The sequence below is a fragment of the Castor canadensis genome, chromosome 3, assembly GCF_047511655.1.
Source record: "Castor canadensis chromosome 3, mCasCan1.hap1v2, whole genome shotgun sequence".
NCBI lineage: Eukaryota > Metazoa > Chordata > Mammalia > Rodentia > Castoridae > Castor > Castor canadensis.
Genome location: NC_133388.1, coordinates 15365775 through 15387504, shown reverse-complemented (window position 1 = coordinate 15387504; position 21730 = coordinate 15365775). Strand labels below are relative to the sequence as shown.

Genomic DNA, 21730 nt, shown 5'->3' with positions numbered 1-21730 from the left:
AAAGCACAGACACAGAGTTTTCTGTCTTTAAAAAAGCAGATAGGAGTCCATTGACCATACAACCAGGTGTATGGCTTCTCAGCAGAGTGAATTCTAAACCAGTTTTGGAGTGAAGCTGCCTGGGACCAAATGAATTTATTTGTGTGTGGTGTAGACCTGAGCAAGAAGACACCTGCAGTGTCCTCATCTATAAAGCAGGGATAGTAACAGGGATAAACTGGGTGTAAGGAAATACATGCTGAGAATTCTGGAGTGTCTGATAGTAAGTGCTCATCATAACTGTATACCTGTCAACAGTTAGCTGCTATTGCAACTGCTCTCTGAACCCCTATTGACCCCGCACTCTCCAGTGTATGAGACATGCTTTGAAGATACAGATATTGGTCTGCCCAAGAGCCTAGCCTGGGGCCTGGGGGTGGGAGGATAGAGGAGGTGATGGTGGTGAAGGAAGTAAGGGAGGGTGTGGAGGAGAAATGCTTAATACAGGAACTTAGAAGTATTAATACAGATGCTTCTCAACTTATGATGGCATTACCTGGCAAACATATCACAAATTAAAACTATCAGAAGCGGAGCCTGTCTTATGCATGGAACACACTGAACACCCCAAACTACCAAATGCCTTAGCTAAGCTTAGCAACACACCAGACAGTAGAGTGTCAGTTGTTTCCCTCCTGATTCCAGGGCTGACTGGGAGCTGTGGGCTCCTCGCTGCTGCCCTTTGTTCAGACAGACAGAGACAGAAAGAGAAAGAGAGAGAGAGAGAGGAGAGATGAGCAACGGGACAGAATATTACCAGCCCAGGAAAAGATCAAAATTCAAAGGGAAGGTTTCTACTGAATGCTATCACTTTCACACCGTGGTAAATGGAAACAAACACATAAGCAGCTGTGTGAGTGAAATGGGTGTGCGAGGTACAGAGTGGTATCAGAGCCCCACTCCTCCCCAGTAGCTCCTCCACGGTTGAAGGGCTGGTGATTGAATTTTTGAGTGATAAATATTCCTTGTTTGATGTCCAGTAATAATGAGCTTGTACACAAGATGAGTCACCTACCCTTAGTTCTCAGTCTGTAACTTCTATCGGGCTGTGCAATTCCAAGCCACAGAGTAAACGATCCTGAAAACTCATTCACTCAACAAACATTAATTGGGTGCGTGGCAACCTACTGATTCACGAGTTGGAAGGGGTAAAATATTATTCAGTAGCTACACATGGGTTGGTGGGTAACTTAATTTTACTGGACACGTGTTTCCTAAGTGCCTGTCCTCTGATCTACAGCAAACTATACTTATGTGCCCTCGTTTACAAATTAACGAGGGCCAGCCAATCTTTCAGAAGACTTCAATTTGCAGTTTTAGTTAAAAGCCCTTCGGCCTTTACAAACGAAGACCTGTCTTTCTGGGTTGGGCTAACTCCTTTGCTTGTTAAATGCTTTCTGTGTCTTTAAGAGGGGGCGGTATCCTGTCAAATGGACCCTACAGCATAGGTTGAAGGCGCGTGAAGTCCCACCCACTTTCTGTGACGTCCTACGTCCCGGCTTCTGATTGCTCGCTTCCGACGTCAATCGCGGGGCGTGTGTCTTGCTGGGACACAGTGGAGGTCTAACCTTTGGTTTGCGGAGCGGTCGGGTGTTTTCTCCGCACGCCCCCACGCCCTCGAGGCCCCCGCCGCCCGACCCAACAGTGGAGCCGACCAGCGCCTCCCGTGGCATCATCCTGCACCGGATCGCTCCTCGCTGGGGCGGGACGTGGCCCGACGGCTCCGGTCACTATGGTCAGTGGTCTCAGGCGAAAACGCAAAGAGGGAACGGAAAAGGGGATGCGGGGGCGGGGTCGCCGCCAGGGCGCATGTGCGATCGCAGGGTCAGGCGAGAGGCTCAGCCCCCAGAGCGCACCCGCGGTGTTCCGACCCCCCGGGATCGCTGAGTCTGAGCGAGTGCTGGGGACCCTGGACGCGCCCCGCTGTCCTCAAGGGATGCCCAGCGGGGAGGTCCAGCTCGACGCGAGGCCCCCGCCCGCAGGGTCCGACCCAGTTGTTCCCGAGGGCACCGCCTTGAAGCCGCCGGGTAGGCTCCTGGCAGGGAGCGGGATGGGGAGCCTCCAGGACTAGGGTCTCCCCCTCTTTGTTAAGTAACCCTTCGTCTACAGCGCACGGCCCCACCCACCGTGGGCTTGGCCATCAAAGACCACCCTTTCCTGCTCCTCTGTCCCAGCCCCAGGAGTGGACCCAGGGCATGCGTGGGCGGCCAGGTCGCTCGTCCCTGTGGGCGACTGGACATTCACTCCATCTCCGGATGGATGTCAACAGGTCTTTGGAGTCTGGACCACGTGGAGAGGCAGCCTCCAGCTGTAAGGCGCTTGAGTTAGGGGTCCAGGGAAAGCACACTAGAAGAACCTCGAACCCAGTCCTAGCTGAGCAGAAAGGGCCCCGGAGACCCTGTAAGCTCCACCAAACCTTGGACTTGGGCAGGTGGGAAAACTGAGCCCAGGCAAGAAAAGGGCCTATTGTGATGGTACTCGGACTGAGACGTGAACCCAGGCTTCTGTCCAGTGCTCTCAGTGTTACATCACCCCACCTTCCAGGTTTCCATGGGGTCAGTTGTCCTGCAGGGGCTCCAGGGAACTCGTAGACCAGGAAGGGCTGCTGGTTATAGCCCTGGGCTCAACAGTTTCGCCTCCTCTTGACTTGTTTGCACAACTGTGGGTTGTTGTGAGGACCCCATGAGGCAGTGTGTGTCATGGCCTTTACTGTGATGACCAAATCCTGAAAACAGGTGTACACAGGTGCCTGATTTTTCATGCTTGGCCTCCCAAGCCTGGGCAGGAAATGGGTTGCCACTGCCAGATGCTTCAGGGCCAGGGACCTGGTCACACCTGCTGAGCGTGGCTTGGGCAGCCTGGCTGTCCCAGATGAGCCAGCCTCCTGCTGGGGTGTAGCTGGGGGCCTCTGGAGCCGCTGGAAGCACCAGTTTCCTGCTTCTTTCTGGTGCCCAAGGGTTTACCTGCTCTGCTGCTCCTGGAAGGTGGCCCAGGTGTTTTTGCATCAGCTGCCAGGGAGTGGCCGGAGCTTGGGTAATGATGGGTTCAGTCACCCGGGAGTTAGAGGCTGGCATGCCCTCTGGCCACCACTGGGTAGCTGAGAGCACACCAGGGCAGTATGGACTGGGACCTCAACTTCTGTTCCTTGTTCTGTGTAGTGAGACCACCAGCGCCGCCCTTCCATCTGCCCTGAACTCACAAGACCAGCAGTTGGGCAGCTGGGCCCTAAGCACCTACTCACCTCACACACCTGGGGAGCTCACGGTAGGGGGTCTGAGAGAGGGGGTGTTAGTGATTCACCCACTAAATAGGATGTCTGCTGGAGTCATGGGGATAATGCTGGTGACTGTGTAGTTTGTTCTTTGCTTTTTGCAATCCTGGGGTTTGAACTAAGGGCCTTGCACTTGCTCAGCAGACGCTCTTCCACTTGAGCCATGCCTCTAGTCTGCTTTGTTTTTAGTGTGTTTCAGATAAGGTCTCCTGCTTTTGCCTCAGCCGGCCTTTGGCTGTGATCTTCTTGCCTTTGCCTCCCAGTAGCTGGGGTATCATAGACATGCACCACCATGCCCTGCCCAGGTTTGTTCTCTTCTGTTTACATGACATTTATTGAGCACGTACTGTATGCCAGGCACCATGCTAAGCCTGTATTATGTTGCTTAAGTCTGCGTGGTGTGGGTGATGGTGAGGTGTGAATATCCTTGGGATTGACAGCTTTCTTGCTTCTAGTGTCAGAGTCACTGGGCTTAGCCTGAGGACAGGGTCCCAGGTAGAAGAGGAAACCTCCGGGAGGACAGGGGCTGCAAATAGCAAGAGTCTCAGGGTCACTCCGAGTGCATTTACTGTTTGGGAAAGAGTGAGAGTGTCAGACATGAGCAGTAAAGCCACAAGATCGTTTGCTTTATTCTGTCATTTGTCAAACAAGCCGCTAGTGGGCACCCTTGTCGGACCTGTGCTGGGCAGTGGTGAGAAAGACAAGGGGTCTGCCCTCTCCTGGTGCTCACTGCCTGTTGGCCAGCCAGGTCAGCTCAGCTCAGCTGTTGACAAGGCACAAGAGGCTGACCAGGGACTTTGGGAACACAGCAGATTGAGGGAGTGGGGAGTGTTTGGAAAAGCTTCCCTGAGGAACTCTTTTAAGCTGGGTGTTGGAAGGTATATAGGAGTGTCCAGGAAGGATTTGGGGAAGAGGACATTCCATACGGGAACAGTGGCCTTACTTTGGCCTTAAAACATGTTTAAAAGTGGGGTGTCCTGGGAAGGATGAGCAACCTCTGTGAGCTTGGGGGAGGCTCGGAGGTGCATCTGGAAGAAGGGGTGGGAGCTGAGTGTTCTGTGCAGGCCCCCCTAGACAGGCTGTGGAGTTGGGACTATCTGCAGTCAGGAGAACCATGTCATTTTGACCAGTAAGAGATGGTTAACCTGGACAGTCACTCTATCAGTGTGTGTATGGGGGATCCTCTGGGTTGTAGGTGTCCAGGCTGAGTTGGAAGGGCCACTGATGCATTCACTCATTCAGTGTTAGCAGCTGGGGCTGCTGTAACGGAGCACGCCAGGTTGATGGTGTAGAACAACAGGAATTTGCTCTCTCACAGGTCTGGAGGTCAGGTGTCCGGGATCAAGGTGTGGGTAGGGCCACACTCCCTCTGAGACCACCAGGGAGTGGTCTGTCCCTGGCCTCCCTTGGGGCTTCTGGTTGGCCCTTGGCTTATGGCCTCAGAATGTCAGCGTGCATAGTGATCTTTCTGTGTCCCTTTGTTTATAAGGACACAGTCATAGGACTAGGGACCCACACCCTTCTCAAGTATGACCTCCTCTTAACTAATTACATCTCCAATGACCCTGTTCCTGAACAAGGCTCCCTTCTGGGTCCTGGGAGCTAGAGCTTCAACATGGGGGTTCTGGCAGGGCACAGTTCCATTCCTAGCACTACCTATGTGCCAGGCACTGTGGGGTCCAGCAGCGACCAGCAGGCAAAGGCCTTGACCTCCAGGAGTTTGACATTTTAGTGGATCCCTCCACTAAAATGAAGTAAACATGTGACCCACCCATCAGCTCAGATCATGACCTGAAGTAAAGCAAGGTCAGGTGGTAGCAGTGGGGGAGGACAGCCTTTGGCCAGTGGTCAGGGAAGGCCTTTCTGTGGGAGTGGCATCACCTGAGTCATATAGAAGCAAGGTGCATTCCAGGAAGAGGGAACAGCATGTGCAAGGGTCCTGAGGTAGAAATGTGTCCTGTTGTAGAAACGAAAAAAGGGTCACTGTGGCTGGAGCTCAGAGAGGGCAAAGGCCAAAGGGACTCAGGGCTGGGAGGTTCTGAAAAGGTTGAGTCTTTTCCTAGGTAGGGAAGCCAGTACAGGGTGCCTTACTTAGTTTTTTGCTTGTCTTTTTGGCTGTTGTTGTTTTGATTCTTTGAGACAGGGTCTTACTAGGCCCAGCTGGCCTAGAATGCTCAATCCTCCTGCCTCAGCTTCCTGAGTTCTGAGATTGCAGGTGTGCTCTACCACACCCAGTCTTTTAGTCAATTTTGTGCTACTGTAACAGAATATCAAACTGGGTAATTTATAATGGACAGACATTTATTGGCTTCCAGTTCTGGAGGCTGAGAAGTCCAAGATCAAGGTGCTAGCATCTGGCGAGGGCCTTTGTGCTGTGTCACAATGTGCAGAAGGCATCCATGCCAGAAGGGCAAGAGGGAGGGCTAGGGAAAACAGGAGGACGAACCCACTCACTCCTATGATGACCGCATGAGCCCTTTGGTGAGGGTGGAGCCCTGTGACCCAATCACCTCCCACAACTATTACAGAATTTCAACGTGGCTTGTTTTCAAACCACAGGGTTCTGCCCCTGGTCCCCCCAAACTCACATACAAAATACATTCTTGCCCTCTCAATAGCTCTGAAGTCTTAGCTCTTCTCACAGATGAGTATACGTGGTTAAAAGAAGCCACACCACAGCCTGGATGCTTTTCTGCTTGTAGAATTCTTCCATCAGGTGTCCTAGCCCATGGCTCTGCCTTCCAGTGAGCTCTCCCACAAGGACTTGAGGCAGCCAAGTTTTCTGGCACGTCATGAGGAGGTGGTCCATCCTTCAGTTTCTAATACCTGGTTCCCCATTTCCATCTGAGGCCTCATCAGCTGGGCCTTCACTGGCCACACTTCTACCAGCTGCTGCTCAGGACCACACAAATGCTTCCTGAGAAGGTTCAAACGTTCCCTTCAGCTGTCCTCTTCTGAGCTCGCTTCCAGAATCATCCTTCATTGTCCATTCACAGCGATGCTGGCTAACTCCAGCATTCACTTCAGAACTCTCCCAGCCCCTACCCATGACCCAATTCCAAAGCCACTTCCGTAGCTTCTGGTATTTGTTATAGTAACACCTGCTCCTGGTTCCAATTTTGTGTCTTAATCTGGTTGAATAATTTATGAGTAACAGACATTTATTTGGCTTATGGTTCTAGAGGCCGAGAAGTCCAATGTCAGGGTGCCGGCTTCTGGCAGGGGTCTTGTTAGTGTGTCACACCTCATCGGAAGGCATCAGATGGCAGAAGGGCTAGAGAGAGCGGGGGGACCAACATACTCTGGTAATGGCATTAGTCCATTCATGAGGGCAGAGCCCTGCCTTTGGTTAAATATCAACACAAGTTTGGGAGGGGACAGACATTCAGATCATAGCAGAAGGAATTGAGGAAGGGGGAGGGTTCTCATCTGGGAGGCGGCCTGCACCGGCTGCCTGTGGAGACTGTTGGGCTGGGTCAGGAGTGGAAGCCAGGTGGCCTCTTGGGTGGACAATGTGGCCTGTCTGAGGGGGAGATGGTAGAGGTTCAGACAGGACCAAGGAGCCAGTGGGGGAAGAGAGTGGAAGAGGGCTCCGGGGACTTGGGGGTATACACTGGGCTAAGCAGAGGGGTATTCTGGGGAGCCAGGGAAGCCTGAAGGACAGATAGACAGGTGAACTGGAGATGCTGTGCAGACATCTGAGTGGATGGTGGCTGTTGAAGGCTGGAGCCCTAGGAGGAGGTCAGGCAAAAGATGAAGACTCAAGGGCCTGCTGGGAAGGTGTTGTCCAGGCACTATATGAGAGGGACAGTGCCAAGGTTTAGGGGCTCTATAAAGCAGCCAGTGATTGTGGCACAGGGTGCTGGGGCCCGGATGCAGGATCTTCTCAGGCAAACAGCAGAGTAGGCTGAGTTATTACCACCGAAGATGTCCATGTGTGTTCCTCAGATCCTGTGGATTTGTTACCATGGCGAGAGGGGTTGTGCAGTGTGATGAAATCCAGGATCTGAGCTGGGACGTTACCCTGAGATATCCAGATAGGTTCGATGATATAACCACAGGGTCCTTATAAGGAAGAGGAGGGGCAGGGGACCCAGAGTCAGTAGAGGTGACAGTGGAAGGAGAGGTCAGAGGGTACAAGGAAGGGATCCTGTGCCAAGGACAGCCAGGCAGCCTCTAGCAGCTGAGAAAGGCAAGTTGGCAGTGCCCCAGAGCCCTAAAAGGAGCACAGACATCCATGTCCTAACGTTAGGCCAGGGAGACTCATTTTGGACCTGTCACTTCTAATGGCGAGAGAATGAATTGCTGCTGTTTTAAGATAACAAGTTTCTCCTCATTTGTTAGAGCAGCAGTACATCTGTGGCTGCATCTGTGGCCTCCAAACATTTTAGGATCACTCATCTTATCAAAACATTTCGAATACTCTTGTGTTCTACATACCCACAGAGACATTGAGAGGGGAATTTCCTTCTAATACCTGGGACAGCACACTGCAGAGACCCTGGAAAGGCAGGACCAGGGCTCCAGCTTGGGTGGCCTGTAGAGGTAACTTGGACCTTCCAAGATGGGGGGTGGTGCCGGGTTCCGAATGTGCCATGCTAGCAGGTGAGGCTGGAGCCTCCAGGGTTGGCTGCTGGACCTGGTTAGTGAAGCTCACGCACGGCCCAGGACCACCCCTGGTGAGGCAGCCCCAAGGGAAGTGGGCTGGCCTCGTGCTAGCATTACCCACTGGGGCCTGGAAGAGGCTGGTGAACACGACAAATCCTGGAATGCAGGTGCGTTCAAGTGTACCAAAGAAGGGTGCATCGGTGGGGGTTTATAGACAGAGGTGTGAGCCAAGGCCTGACTGTTGAGCTTGTCAGTGAAATACATCGCTTGCTTCTCCTACCAAAAAACTATTTGCAAGCTGAGGTGCTGTCTGACTTAATTAATTAGCATCTATTTGCAAAGTAGCAATTAAAGCACTAACATCTTTCATTAGGTCTGACAGGATAGTCAAGTGCAGCTTGTCTGTCTTTCTCCATAACATCCTGGAAATGCTCAGAATTTTCAAAGCAAATACCACTTAGTGTCAGCTGAGGTCAGGCTCTCAGCATTGCTCCTGGTTTATGGGGCTGGTAAACAGAAGAGTCTCCCTGGAACTCGAGTCCAGTCTTACTCGAGGGTATGACCAGTGCTATGTTCTGGGGACAGGAGTGAAGACTTGAGTCATTCTGGAGATGTCCTAGACAGAGACTTGAAGGACCAAGATGGAAAACTACTTATCACCAAGTTGCCCTACTAAACACTGGAACCACTAGGGGGTGCTGCAGTCACCCACCTGCTCATTTTTATTTTATTTTATTTATTTATTTGTTGGCATTACTGGGGGTTTTGAACTCAGGACCTCATGTTTGCTAGGCAGGTGCTCTGCCACTTGAGCCACTGTACAGCTCAGTGTCTTGAGACTTGACAGGGTCTTGCTATTTGGCCTCCTCAAACTCACATCCTCATCCACCCTCCTGAGTGCTGGGATTTCACTTGTGCACTATGCCTGGATCTTAAGTAGCACTGAATGAAGAAAAAACATGCCAAAATATCTATAGAAGGATGTATGTATATATACACACAATAATATAATATATGCACAATAATATGGAGAGAATAATGAATTTAACAAATTTAAAACATGCACACCTACAACAACTCTGTTTTTAAAAAGACAAATGCACCCCATTTAAATGAGGTTCATAGATAGTCAAATGCGTGAAGACAGAGTAGAAAGGTGCTTGGGAGACTGGAGGAGGAGGGAAACGGGAAGTCCCTGTTCAATGGCCACAGAGTGTCAGTTTGGGAAGGCAAAGTTCTGGGGAGAGATGGTGGTGATGGTTGCACAACAGTGTGAGTATACTTAAGGCCACAGAACCGTTCTCCTAAGTATGGTTCAAATAGTATTTTACCATAATAATAATTTTCAAAGACAGATACGTATCTGAAGTCATGCCATAGAGAACACAGAGGGTTGGGGTCTGGAGGGATGGGAACAGGGACAGGGTTGAAGGGGATAAACTTGGAAGACTGCCTCACCAAAGCCGCTGCTGGCAGAGACTTGAAAACCCAGGGTGTGTGTGGCTCTCAGTGGTGCACAGGCCCTCAACTGCTGTGTAGTATCTTTTTGGTAGCAGGAGTGTTTCAAATAACTTAAGTAAATTGGTCAAGAATGCCAAGTTTATAGTAATGGAGCATGTGGAGAACCCAGACAGTCTTCCCTGGCCTAACAACCTCTCCCCACCTTTCAGTATTCCTCATTGTGTGACCGATGGTAGTCTTCCACGATGAAGTACTCATCCTTATGTGTTTGAGGTTAACTCCTTAAGATGATGCTCTCCAGTTCCATCCATCAACCTGCAAACAACAAAATTTTATTCATCTTATGGCTGCATAAAATTCCATTGTGTATAGATACCACATTTTCTTAATCCATTTGTCAGTGGTGGGGCATCTTGGCTGTTTCCATAGCTTGGCTATTGTGAATAGTGCCACAATAAACATGGGTGTGCAGGTGTCTTTATTATAAACTGACTTACATTCCTTCAGGCATATCCCTAAGAGTGGTATTGCTGGATCCTATGGCAGTTCTATGTTTAGTTTTTTTGAGGGCTCTCCATACTGTTTGCCATAGTGGTTGTCCTAGCTTACATTCACACCAGCAGTGTATGAGGGTTCCTTTTCCCCCACATCCTCGCCAACATTTGTTGTTGGTGGTGTTTTTGATAGTTGCTATTCTAACAGGAGTGAGGTGGAATCTTAGTGTGGTTTTGATTTGCATTTCCTTTATGGCTGGGGATGGGTGAGCATTTCTTCATGTGTTTTTTAGCCTCTTCCTTTGAAGAGGCTCTGTTCAGTTCATTCGCCCATTTCTTCATCGGATCATTGATTTTTGGGGGGATTTTGGTTTTTTGAGCTCCCTGTATATTCTGGTTATTAATCCCTTGTTAGATGTACAGCTGGCAAAGATTTTCTCCCATTCTGTGGGTTACCTGTTTAGTCTGGTGGCCATTTCTTTTCTTGTGCCATCTTAAGTGAAGTTAGCCAGGTTTAGAAAGCCAAAGGTCACATGTTTTCTCTCATGTGGAATACAGACCCAGTTCAAATACAAATACTAGCAAGATACAGACTAAGGGAGGAGGAAAAGAAGAGAAAGAAGACAGCGAATAATAATGAAGTACATTCATCTGTGCAGGAACAAAATGCAAGGAAATATGCTGAAAACTGTTAACACATATAGGGGAAAAGGGTGAAGAAGTGCAGTGGAAGGAGGTTACGTTGACTTAAGCACAGTGCATGTATGGGTAACAGCAAGGCAAAAATCCCTCTGACCAATGAACAGACACCTACAATGAAGGACAAGAATGAAAAACAGTCCACCCTAAGGGGAGGTCTAATGGGAGGGGGAGGATAAAAGAAGGAAGTAAAGAAGGTGGTGAAGTGGTTCGAGTAGTAGAGTACCTGCCTAGTAAGTTTGAGGCTGAGTTCAAGCCCCAGTGCCACCAAAAAAAGAAAAAAGGTGAATATGGTTGATGAACTGTTGATATAAGAATAATATAAAAATTTTAAACCTGTCGAAATCGCCTTAAGAAGAGGACTAAGGTAGAAAGGAGAATAGAGGAGATGAACCAGTTCTGGATGTAATAAATATATACATGGAAATGTCATAAGGAAACTGTATAAATCTCTTAAACAAACAAAAATGTCTTTTTTTAAAAAAAATGGAGCACAGGAAGGTGAAGCAGATCCTGTCTGGGGGTTGGTACTAGTGGGAAGGGGGGAGGAGATAAGAAAAGGGTGAAGGAGGGGAGAATATGGCAGAAATACTATGTACTTATATATGAAAATGGAAAAATGAGACTTGTTGAAACTAAGAATGGGGGAGGGGGGATAAAGGAGAATGATGGAGGGGGTGAATTTAACTAAGATATAGCATAAGCACTTTTGTAAATGTCACACTGTACCCCCAGTAAACAAAAATATAAAAAAAGAGATATTTTTAAAAAGATTAACTCCTTAAACTCTTGCCACTCTGTCCCGGTGCCTTCTCAGAAACTGCCAAGTAAATGTAGCTGGCTGGATGTCGTTCTGTGACTCCCCTCCCACAACCATTTTTGATTTCTGGTTTTTGTTTGGGGCAGAACACAAACGACATTAAATACTGTTCTGGTTTTTAGTCCATTATTTAAACTGCTCCAAGCCATCATTTTAAGTCAGCTATGTGTGTGTGAAAACAATAAGCCTTTTATAAAGTATTGTTACTGGAACCCATGCGGCTTCAGCTTGGTCTCCAAAAGGGAGGAGGCCTCTATCTGGCCCTTGGTACCAGGTTGGTGATGTCGTTGCAAAAAAGAATTGTAGGACACATGGAGGTAGAGACCAAGAAGTTTATTAGTAAAGCAAAGCAGAGTATAGTACACACCCAGACATGGCTGCGGGCACACCTGAGAAGAGGCATGCTGAGTTGCCCTAACATCAGGGTGTTTATGATGAGAAGGTGGCTGGGGTTTGGCTTAAATTCACCTCAGGATAAGTACTTCCCTTTGTTGTGGACACTGGTACTTGCAATCGTTCTTACATCACACTGCACTATCAGTATGTCCAGAGATGTCAAGTCCAGACAGTTTACTAAATGTGGGTCATTGTGACATAGATGTCTTTTCCTTAAGCAAAGATGGGTTTCATCAGATGCTCCTTTAAAGTCAGGTGTCCTTCCTTATGATAAGTGTTCCTTCTTTGCAATCACTTCTGTGATCAGAGGAGTCATTTTATCAAGTATTTTATTCCCAGGACAGCATCTTTCCCTGAGATGTCCTTGCTCATTTCCCAGAGTGTAGTGAGCATTTGGGAAGTGGGTGAGGTCAGGGGAGAGAGCTGCCTCTTCACTGTAGGTTGTGGCTCAGTGCGGGAGTGCGAAGCTTAGAGCAAATCAAGTAGTGCTGTGTGCTTGTCACCATGCTAGTCACCAGTGCAGCATTCACCTCTGAATTTCTGTCTCCTGTTTCTCATGCCTTGCTGCCCCTGGTCTGCCTTGCCTCAGTGTAAACAAATGGTTAGTGATGTTAGGAATGAATGAAGTCAGGATGGAGCAAGAAGAGGCATTGCCAAACAGGTTATACTTGCTACTTGTCAGGGTGGCCCTGGGGTCATCTCATTGACCATGCAAGGCCTGGAGAGGGTGTTAAGACCCAGCCTTCTGGGTCCCCATGGGTGTTTGTTTGCCTTGGTGGCACAGTATGAATGCAGATCTAGCTGAGCTGAGTACCAGCCATTGTGTATTATGCTAACGGTGTCAGTTATCTGTGCTTTACATCAAAACATGTAAATGTTTTATTAATTTGTCACTGAAGTCAGGGTTGCAGTGCCCATTTCTCTAAGCCCTGGCACTTGGCAGGACAGTGCAAGGCAGAGATGAGGACTATTGGAGGTGGCTCCCATGTTCCCTGGTCCCCTCCCTGCCCCCTTGGTTTTCTCAGGTCTGCAGAGACCCTGCCTCTGGGAGGCCTGCAATTCTGGGATGGAATTGACTTTGACTCAAGCCTGGGCTGCAGTGTGAACTTGACCAGCAAGGTGGTATGGGAAGACACCTTCCATATCCTGTTTCCTCTGGGAACTCAGATCATCAAACCCTTCCCTGGCAATCCCAGCCCTCTCTCCAGTGCTGCATGGTGTGGTCTCCTTATGACCGACCTTACTACCCCATGTCATTAGTTTTTCCTCTGAGTGTGAGCTTGTTGGGTGGAGGGGCCATGACATGGAAAATACAACACTGAATTTCCAGCAGGTGACACCAGGCTTGGCATAAACCTGGTATTCAGAAATTAGTGGATGAGTGGAAGAATGAAGGAGTGAATGAGAAAGGAGGGACAGAAGGGGGCATAAGGATATCACGCTCTGGCATGGAGACTCAACAGGTTTGAGGTATGATAGTTTATAAAATGAATCTGCTTGCAGGTTACCAGATGAGTTTCCCTGTAACCATGGATACTTCTTCATAAGGGTCCCTGTCCTGGGACTGTGATGGCCCAGGCAGGGGTCTAGGCTGCTAGTCACAGACTCACTCATACCTTCTGAGAAAAGGTGTTTACTGTTTTGGGTAACTGGCCATTCAGAGGTCATCAGCATGGTCAACTTTAAAATCATCTCAACATTTCTTTTCCTGGATTTCAGAGTGAAACATCTTTCAACCTAATATCAGAAAAATGTGACATTCTGTCAATTCTTCGGGATCATCCTGAAAACAGGATTTACCAGAGGAAAATCCAGGTGAGGCAGAGGGTGGGTGACAAGGATACTAAGTTAAGAGGGCTGGAGTTGGCAGCAAAGCTGTCATCTAATATCTCTTTGAAGACGTAACTAAGAGTTCAGACCAGGCAAATGAAAAGCACTTCCAGAATATTCGGATGTTGGCCATTTGCCTTTAGAAAGGAAATCTTTCCTTGCTAAAACAAAACCCAAACCATTTTTTAAAGCCAAGTATAAATCTAAGTACTTGAGTTCCCACCATGCCTTTGTCACTGTGAGGCAAGTACTTCTGTCCTCTGCATTTTACAGTGGAGAGACTGAGGTGCAGTCCCACAGCTCCTGAGTGGCTGAGCTGGGATTTGAACTCAGTCAGCTTGATTTCATAAACCACAATCATAACTGCTGTACTAGGCACCTCTCAGCACATAGGAGATGGGTTCAGGGCCACAGGGTTCACTCCAGGAACCAGGCAGTAAGAGGAACAGGGCCCCCATCTCTCCGGACCACGTCAGGGGAAAGTTCTAGGACTAACGGAAGATGCTGCCCAGCCCCACCAGCCTCTCCTTTGAGTTCCTTGCAGACATACAACAGCCGCTGGTCCCTTACTTATTCCAAGAGGCTCAGTCGTCAGTCAGCAACTCTGGGTGATGTTGCTGGCATGAGATTCACATGTGGCCTAAGGGTCAGGAACAAGGGCCAGGGGGCATGCTGACTCTCATGTCTTTCTCAGGAGATGAGAACCAAATCTCTGTGGAGCACTGTCCCCCACCAGCCGGTCTCAGGTAGCCCAAGGCCAGCTCCATGCCTTCTTGTCACTGTGGTGGGATGGGCTTCCTGACCTCTTGAAAACTACCCTGTTTTGGCAGAACCCTGACTGCTGCCCCATGAGGCAGGGAGGGAGGAGTCCAGACCACTTCAGAGGGACACTAGGAGCAGGGCTGCAGGAGGGATGGTGTGAGCACTTCTCACTGTGGAGAAATGTTTGGAGGACTGCCCAGGGGGCCTGTTCCTCAAACTCTGCAGCCTCTTCTCCACCTGCCACATTCCCCTACACCAACTGTCTGCACATGGCCACACTTCCAGCTCTGCTCCAGCTGCTGCTCCTGTTAGCACCCTCCTTCTAGGAAGCCTTTCCTGACTTCTGGCTCCAAGGCACCCCAGCTAGTGCTCCCCATCCTCAATCACCATCATCTAACATTCTGTCATTTCCTGAATACAGGCTGCCAGGGGTCAAGAGCAAGCTCCTCCATGCCTGACACCCAGGCCACAGTCAGTGTATTCATGTATCCATGGGAGGGGAGACTGAAGGGAAGGAGTGGTGTTATCTGGGAGAGGTAGGACTGGAGCCTGCATCCGTGCCAGTGCCTGACCCATAGGAAGACAGCTAAGCCATTATTGCTATAAATGTCCACTGTCCTCTGCCCAACAGGAACTGAGCAAAAGATTCACTGCGATCCGCAAGACTAAAGGCGATGGGAACTGCTTCTACCGGGCCTTGGGCTACTCCTACCTGGAGTCTCTGCTGGGCAAGAGCAGAGAGGTTCTCAAGTGAGTGGCGCTGGAGGGGCTCACTGGGCTTCCCTGGTTCTTGGGGCTTGGTCAGCCTTGGATCTCCTGAAGGGAGGGCTGCCTGGCAGAGGAACCTGATGCTGAGTAAGCCCAACTGCCTGCCATGGTGGAGTTGAGGGCAGCCCAGAGGCCAAGGAGGGCATTGTTGGTCTGTCTGATGATGCTTTCCAGCTCTCTGCTTTGCCTGCAGGTGCAGGTCAGTCCAGGTGAATCCCACTGGGTGGGTACTTGGTAACTCACTGCAAAAAGAAAAAAAAAAAGTGAAACTGTTCCCTGGGTTGTGAATAATCCCTTCTGACCTTGGTCTTGAGTGTTGCCTGGCCAAGCTCAACTCTAGGTTAATACCAGAGAGTCTTTCTGTACAGAGCTGATCCTGTGGTGACCCTTTGGTAGCCCTTCATGTTTTGTTGGTCCAAGGCTCCTCACGCTTGGGGGATTGTATGGCTCCTGGGGTCTCTTTAGGATGCTAGTCCTTAGTCAGTAGGTCTAGGGTGGGTCTGAGGTAATGCATTGCTTGACAGCTCCCTGGTGATGCCCATGCTGCTAGGCCTCAGAGCACACTTGAGTAGCAAGGAATGGAGAGCCAGCTGGTTCTGAACCTTCAGTGTCTCCTTGTTCTTAGAGGATTTACTGAAGGCCTGCTCTACTTACCAGAGACATGTACCTACACACAAGCTTTGGGATTGAATCACTCTGAGGCATGAAATATGTCCCCTTGCCTCTAGTTGTGGAAACCCTCATGGGAAACTCTCCAAAGCAGGCCCTCCCCCTTTTTGCAGCCCCTCACAGCCACCCAGAATTCAGGCACAAGACTCTTGTCCTAATACATGAGCGCTTGCATGGTATCTGGCGCTACCCCACTCCCGAGCCAGCTGTTCATAACTACATGTTGTGTCTGCTCTTACCGCCCTTTCTCATCCCCTGCAGTGCGCCAGGCACCCTGTGCAGTCTGCCCAGACAACCATGGCAATTGCTTGCTCCCTTATTGGGCTGTCACAGACCTGAGTGACACTCCTCCAGCATGCCTCTTGTCTGCCAGGGTCTGTGCAGAGGACAACACTCTTCCTTTGATGGAAGCCACTGTCATTGTAATTTTATTTCATTATTACTATTTCATTGTAACCACTTGGGTGTTAACTCCTGGTAGCATAATTCTTGCAAACATCAGCTCATTAGCTCTCAAGTGAGCAGATACAAACTGGGAGCATCCTGCAGAGGGTCCAGCAGGTGCCACCCAGTGAAGTGCAAATGGCTGGGGGTGGGTGGGTGGTGTGTGCTTGGACAAGAGATGAGGGTAAGGAGGGAGGGACGGCCCTGTGAGGAGCTCTGTGCTGAGGGCAGAGGCCAGAAAACATGATATGTTGGAGAAGCATGTCAGTCGCTCTGGAGGTTGCTATGCAGAAGGAAGAAGGAAATACTGGGCTTATCCAGGCCAGACAGTGATGAGAGGCAAGGGCTGTAGGGACAGGAAAGAGAGACTGGGTCAAGAGGCCTTTGAAAGGTGGAAGCACCATGTCTAGGTGGAATGGATGGTAACTGTCTCCATTTCCTTGTCTGCAAAATGGGTGCCCAGCCACCTCCTGGGGTCATTCACCGTGGCAAGTGCAGAGCCAGTTAATGTGGGGTCCACATGGAAGTGCTCTGAAAGGTCAAAAGGGTTTCTCTTAGTGACACAGCCCCATCAGGTGTGGGGTTGGTGTGTTGCAGCAGCACCCGGCCTTCCCCCATAACTGTCCAGTCTTCTCCCCTCCAGGTTCAAAGAGCGTGTACTGCAGACCCCAAATGACCTTCTGGCTGCCGGCTTTGAGGAGCACAAGTTCCGAAACTTCTTTAATGCCGTGAGTTCACCTGGGCTGTGCCAGCTGAGGAGCCAGGGCCTTGCATGTGGGCAGAGCAGACAGGAGCAGGTGCTGCCGAAGCACCTCAGCTCTGTGGTTGTACTCCCTCCTGCTGCTCCTGGCTGGGGCTGGGGAAGGACAGGGTCACTTCCTGAATGGGTGGCTGTGTGGAGATGTATGTTTGCAGAGAACCCATGCTCCGACTTCTCAGCCCCCTGCAGGTCCGAATGTGTGGAGGAGACCTAATGCCTATTGCTTAGGTGTACCTCTGGCTGCGGCTCTAACCCCCACTTGCTTGGCTTTGGCAGAATCTCTGGCTGATTTTCTGTCACAGCCTGAGAATCTCCAAATATGTCTGAGGGAGTCCCATGGGCAGGGTGGGTCTTGCCAGTGTCTGCCCTGCTGATGGCAGTGGGGTGCAGTTTTACAGCGTGATAGAATTGGTAGAGAAAGACGGCTCCGTGTCCAGCCTGCTGAAGGTGTTCAATGACCAGAACTCCTCGGACCAAATCGTGCAGTTCTTGCGCCTGCTCACATCAGCCTTCATCAAGAACCGAGCCGACTTCTTCCGACACTTCATTGATGAGGAGATGGACATCAAAGACTTCTGCACTCATGTAGGTCCCTGGGGTCTCCAGCCTTGGGGACACAGTCCCAACCCTGGGCTGTGCCCTTATCTGTATTTGAGCTGCCAGAACATATGATTTTGGGGCAAGTCACTCTCCTCCGTAGGGATTTCCTATCAGGAAGTCAAGACTTTGGACTGGCACTGGTGGATCATGCTTGTAATCCTAGCTACTCAAGAGGCAGAGATCAGGAAGAACTCTGAAGCCAGTTCCAGGCAAACAGTTCTCCAGACCTTATCTTGAAAACACTCAACACAAAATAGGACTAGCAAAATAGCTCAAATGGTAGAATATCTGCCTAGCAAATGTGAGGCCCAGAGTTCAAACCCCAATACCACCAAAAAAAAAAAAAAAAGACTCTGCACTGGCCTCTTTACACAGTTGCAGAGTAGCTTCTAGACACATTTCACCCCAAGACATGTTCTTATTTATAATGAATTTATTTGAAGGAATGGCCAACATGTAAACATTGGGCCATTTTCATATGGTTATCTGGACTTTTAATAATCAGATCAACCCCACCCCTCCCAGGCACTAACTCTTGGGTGATAAATCAGTAGGTACTAAATAGCAGCTACCCTCTCTCTGTGGGACACTGCCACCACCTCTGTCCTTCATCGTCTCTTTGGCATCTGGACTCACCCACACCTGTTGGCCTGACCTCTATAGCGCTTAAACTTGGAATCAATCCCTTTATGACAGACAGGGTCTCTTTCAACTCTAAGATCCTTTGATGCTAACCTGAAAGATTCTTGCCCCTGTCCCTGACCCTAAAGAAGCAGAAATAAAAATATCCAGGCTCGATTTCTGAAACCCCAGCCTTTTCTAGCTGTGTTGTTTCCTCTCCATGAGCCTCAGCTTCCTCTGTGAAATGAGGGTGTCAGATTGTTACGAAGATTGCATCCCAGCATAGCAGCTATGACCAGGATCCTGAGAGCTACAGCTGAACTCACCTTCTCTGCCTGACCACCCTCCTAAGCTGGCTTGTATTCTCATTTTGGCTTTGCAGGAAGTGGAGCCCATGGCCATGGAGTGTGACCACATCCAGATCACAGCCCTGTCCCAGGCACTGAACATTGCCCTGCAGGTGGAGTACGTGGACGAGATGGACACTGCCCTGAACCACCACGTGTTCCCTGAGGCTGCCATTCCTTCCGTTTACCTGCTCTATAAAACATCCCACTACAACATCCTTTATGTAGCCGATAAACATTAATTTTAGGCCATGCAGTGGAACCTGTCACCTAACGGACTGCATTCTAAATGGAACATTCCGGCTTTTCAATTTTTTAAGCGATTTAGACTGTAGCTAGATTATGTACAGCCTTCTGGGCCACGCCATTGGGAGTGAGACCTGCCCATTATGGACTGTGGTAACTTGGTGGGATTTTTAGTATTTATTTTGATGGAGGACTTAATGCCTGCTAACTCTGGGCCAGAAAGCCAGGACTTGTGGCTCTGCACCCCAGTTCTCTGTGAGACCCTCTTTGGACCTGTTTATTCATCTGGAGGAGGTTCCTGACAGTGTTGACATTCTATTGTTTAAAAAGAGTGTCTTCTGGTTTCTTTCCACCGGGGGCAGTGCCCCTCCGCAGGGAAGAAAAGCTCAAGATCATGATTCAAGTGACTTAGCAGCTATCAAAAAGAATCCAGTCACGTCATCCCATCATGTTAAGCTGGGCATTGGCAGATGACTGAATGTGAGGGCGTCCGTGTAGTTCCATTCACAATAGGCATGCTTTCCCGCCCCCACTTCAGGAGAAAAAGACTTTTATGCTGAAGTCCAGAAAAGGGCCTTTAGCTTTCAGCATGAAGCTCAGGTTGTTGGGGTCTCTAACTTTCAGGGGCAGAACTCCTGACTTTTGGGTCAGGCCTTTGGGGCCTGAGCCAGATTCTGTGTGTTCACATCCGTGACCAGGAGGCTGCAGCTGTCTATCATCCCCACCAAATCCTAGAAGTAAAATCTAGGTACTCAACTGGGTAGGCATGCATACAGCATGAATGCTAGCTAAACAGAGCAGATGTTTTGCAAGGCTCTTTGCCCCTCCCCATGGCCTTGTTGGGGTGGGGGGTGGGAGTTAGGTGGGAAATAAGGTAAGAGCCATGGAAACTTGCAGTATGGGAGATTTCCATTGATGGAAACTTGCAGTATGGGAGATTTCCATTGATGGAAACTGCCTCATTCATCCACCCTCTAAATAGCCTCCTCACCTTGCTGCCTCAGGTCCTCTAGAAGCCCACCCTGGGCTGGCAGGAAGAGGGCACCAGTAGGGAACCAACCTGGCCAGGCTGAGGTACTACAGGCTCCTTCTTTCTCTGTAGGACAATACAGGGTATGAAACTGCCCTTTGGGGTCCTTCCTTGTTGAAGGGCACCTTCTCATAGGTCTCATTTTGCAGGGATTTGGTGGAATCCACTGGTGCTGCTGTGCAATCTGCTGACAGACTGCACAGAACTGTATAGCAGACTCCTGAGTTTTGGTGACACAAATGTCGTATTTGTATCACCTATCTTGCCTTGGTGAAAGCCAACAGTACTCAGATGTCAGGGTGCTTTAGTTCCAGGTGGGGACCCCGGGTCCCACACTGCCCTTGACTGCCATTTGGATCCAAGGGCTCAAGCTGACTGATGGTCACTTTCCACAGAATGTAAACCTGACCCTTGTCTCTGAATCTGTTCAGTGTCCCACCCTGCTCTGAGTATTAGTGTTGGGGTCTGTGACAAGTACTCTGAAAGAATGGGGGCACACAATTCATTACTGTTATCTTCTGCCAGACCAGTCTCCTGGGCATGTTTCTAAACAGAAGGGTATGCACATGGAGCCTGACTGATACCCTGGGTCACGCCAGGGGTATATATGGGTCCTGGGCTACTTCTCTGCATTTTGTGGCTTGGGGTGTTGGCTGTGCACATCTGCTGGTTGACATTCCTTCTGAGGCTTACCTATACTGTACTTCCAGGCCTGGGAGCTGCTGACACCCATACAGGACCATCTTCCAGTAGACAATGTTAGGATTGATGCCCAAACTGGCAGAGGCAGGCCAGGTTATTTCTATGGTCTTACCCACTGCTTTTCTTCTTTCTTCACAAGAAAAAAAATGGTCAACTGTGGTCACCTGGCTTGTCTATGGTTCAGTCATGCTGTCAGTCGCACTTCATGGATGACCCCTCAACATCCCAAAGAGCCTTATCTTTTTCTGGAAGGAAAGGTGCTTGGAAGGCCAGTCATTACAACTGGATGTGGATTACATTGTTCCCAGAGGAAACAATCAATGGGAAAATGTAGCCACATAAAGAGCATTGTCCTTTGCTGGGTTTCCATTCTAACAAAAGGGCTCTGGAGCCAGACTACTAGGGTTCAAACCTCAGTTTTATTACTTAGTAGCTGTGTGACCTTGTCCAAGAACCTTCACCTCTTTGAGCTCCAATCTCTATAAGTGAAATGGAGACAATGCCTACACCCACAGGATTTTTGCTTAAAATGAAGTGAGATTATGCTTGTGAGAAGAACTGTAGAAGAGATGCTCCCAACACACCCACTGCTAGCTGGGGAAGTGTGCCACCTCAGCAGTGACCATGGCTTCTCAAACAGTGTAAACCTCAGGGGAACCATCAGAGCAGTCTTAAGAGTGAAACACACTGCAGCCTAAGTAGTAATGGAGTAAGGGGGCTGTGGCCAAGCCCTACAGTTTCCCTGGGAGTAGGTGAGAACATTTTCCTAGCATTAAACTGGTTTCTATAAACAACTTTTTTGTCCTGGCTTTTTGATATTGTATACCTGGCACTTGCCTAAGAGCAATACCCACCTTTTATGGGGCATGTATGGAAGTGGATTATGTGGGGAAGAAAGTTCGTTTTAATAGCAGAATCAGAACATACAGAAAACTGCCCAGATCTCACCAAAACCTTACCACACTTAGGTGAGAGAATGGTCTCAGAGGCTGCCCTATCTTTTAAAGGAGCTGTTTGGCCCAGGATAAGTGGCCTTGGGTCTCCCATGGCTCTTGTGCAGGTAAACACTTTAGAGCCTGCTCACTAATCCCACTGACCTCCACTGCATCATTTGGAAAATGAAGGCCCTTGCCATCTTCTGAAAGTTCTGAGTTAGTAGCTCA

General features: G+C 49.5%; 1 protein-coding gene across 1 annotated transcript; it reads left to right on the top strand.

The window, feature by feature from the left end:
* Nucleotides 1-1396: 1396 nt before the first annotated feature.
* Otub2 (OTU deubiquitinase, ubiquitin aldehyde binding 2) lies at nt 1397-21361 on the top strand. Its single transcript, XM_020181596.2, has 6 exons — nt 1397-1774; nt 13508-13603; nt 15012-15130; nt 16905-16989; nt 17412-17606; nt 18625-21361. Exons 1-6 carry the CDS (start codon nt 1772-1774, stop codon nt 18829-18831), a joined length of 705 nt encoding a protein of 234 aa, XP_020037185.2. The 5' UTR covers nt 1397-1771; the 3' UTR covers nt 18832-21361.
* The last annotated feature ends 369 nt before the right edge of the window (nt 21362-21730 follow it).

Bases quoted from the DNA above. Each gene is read 5' to 3' on its own strand.
- Otub2 (XM_020181596.2), top strand. The intron at 13,604-15,011 runs GTGAGGCAGAGG...TCTGCCCAACAG, and splicing joins TTTACCAGAGGAAAATCCAG to GAACTGAGCAAAAGATTCAC. The intron at 16,990-17,411 runs GTGAGTTCACCT...AGTGGGGTGCAG, and splicing joins TCCGAAACTTCTTTAATGCC to TTTTACAGCGTGATAGAATT.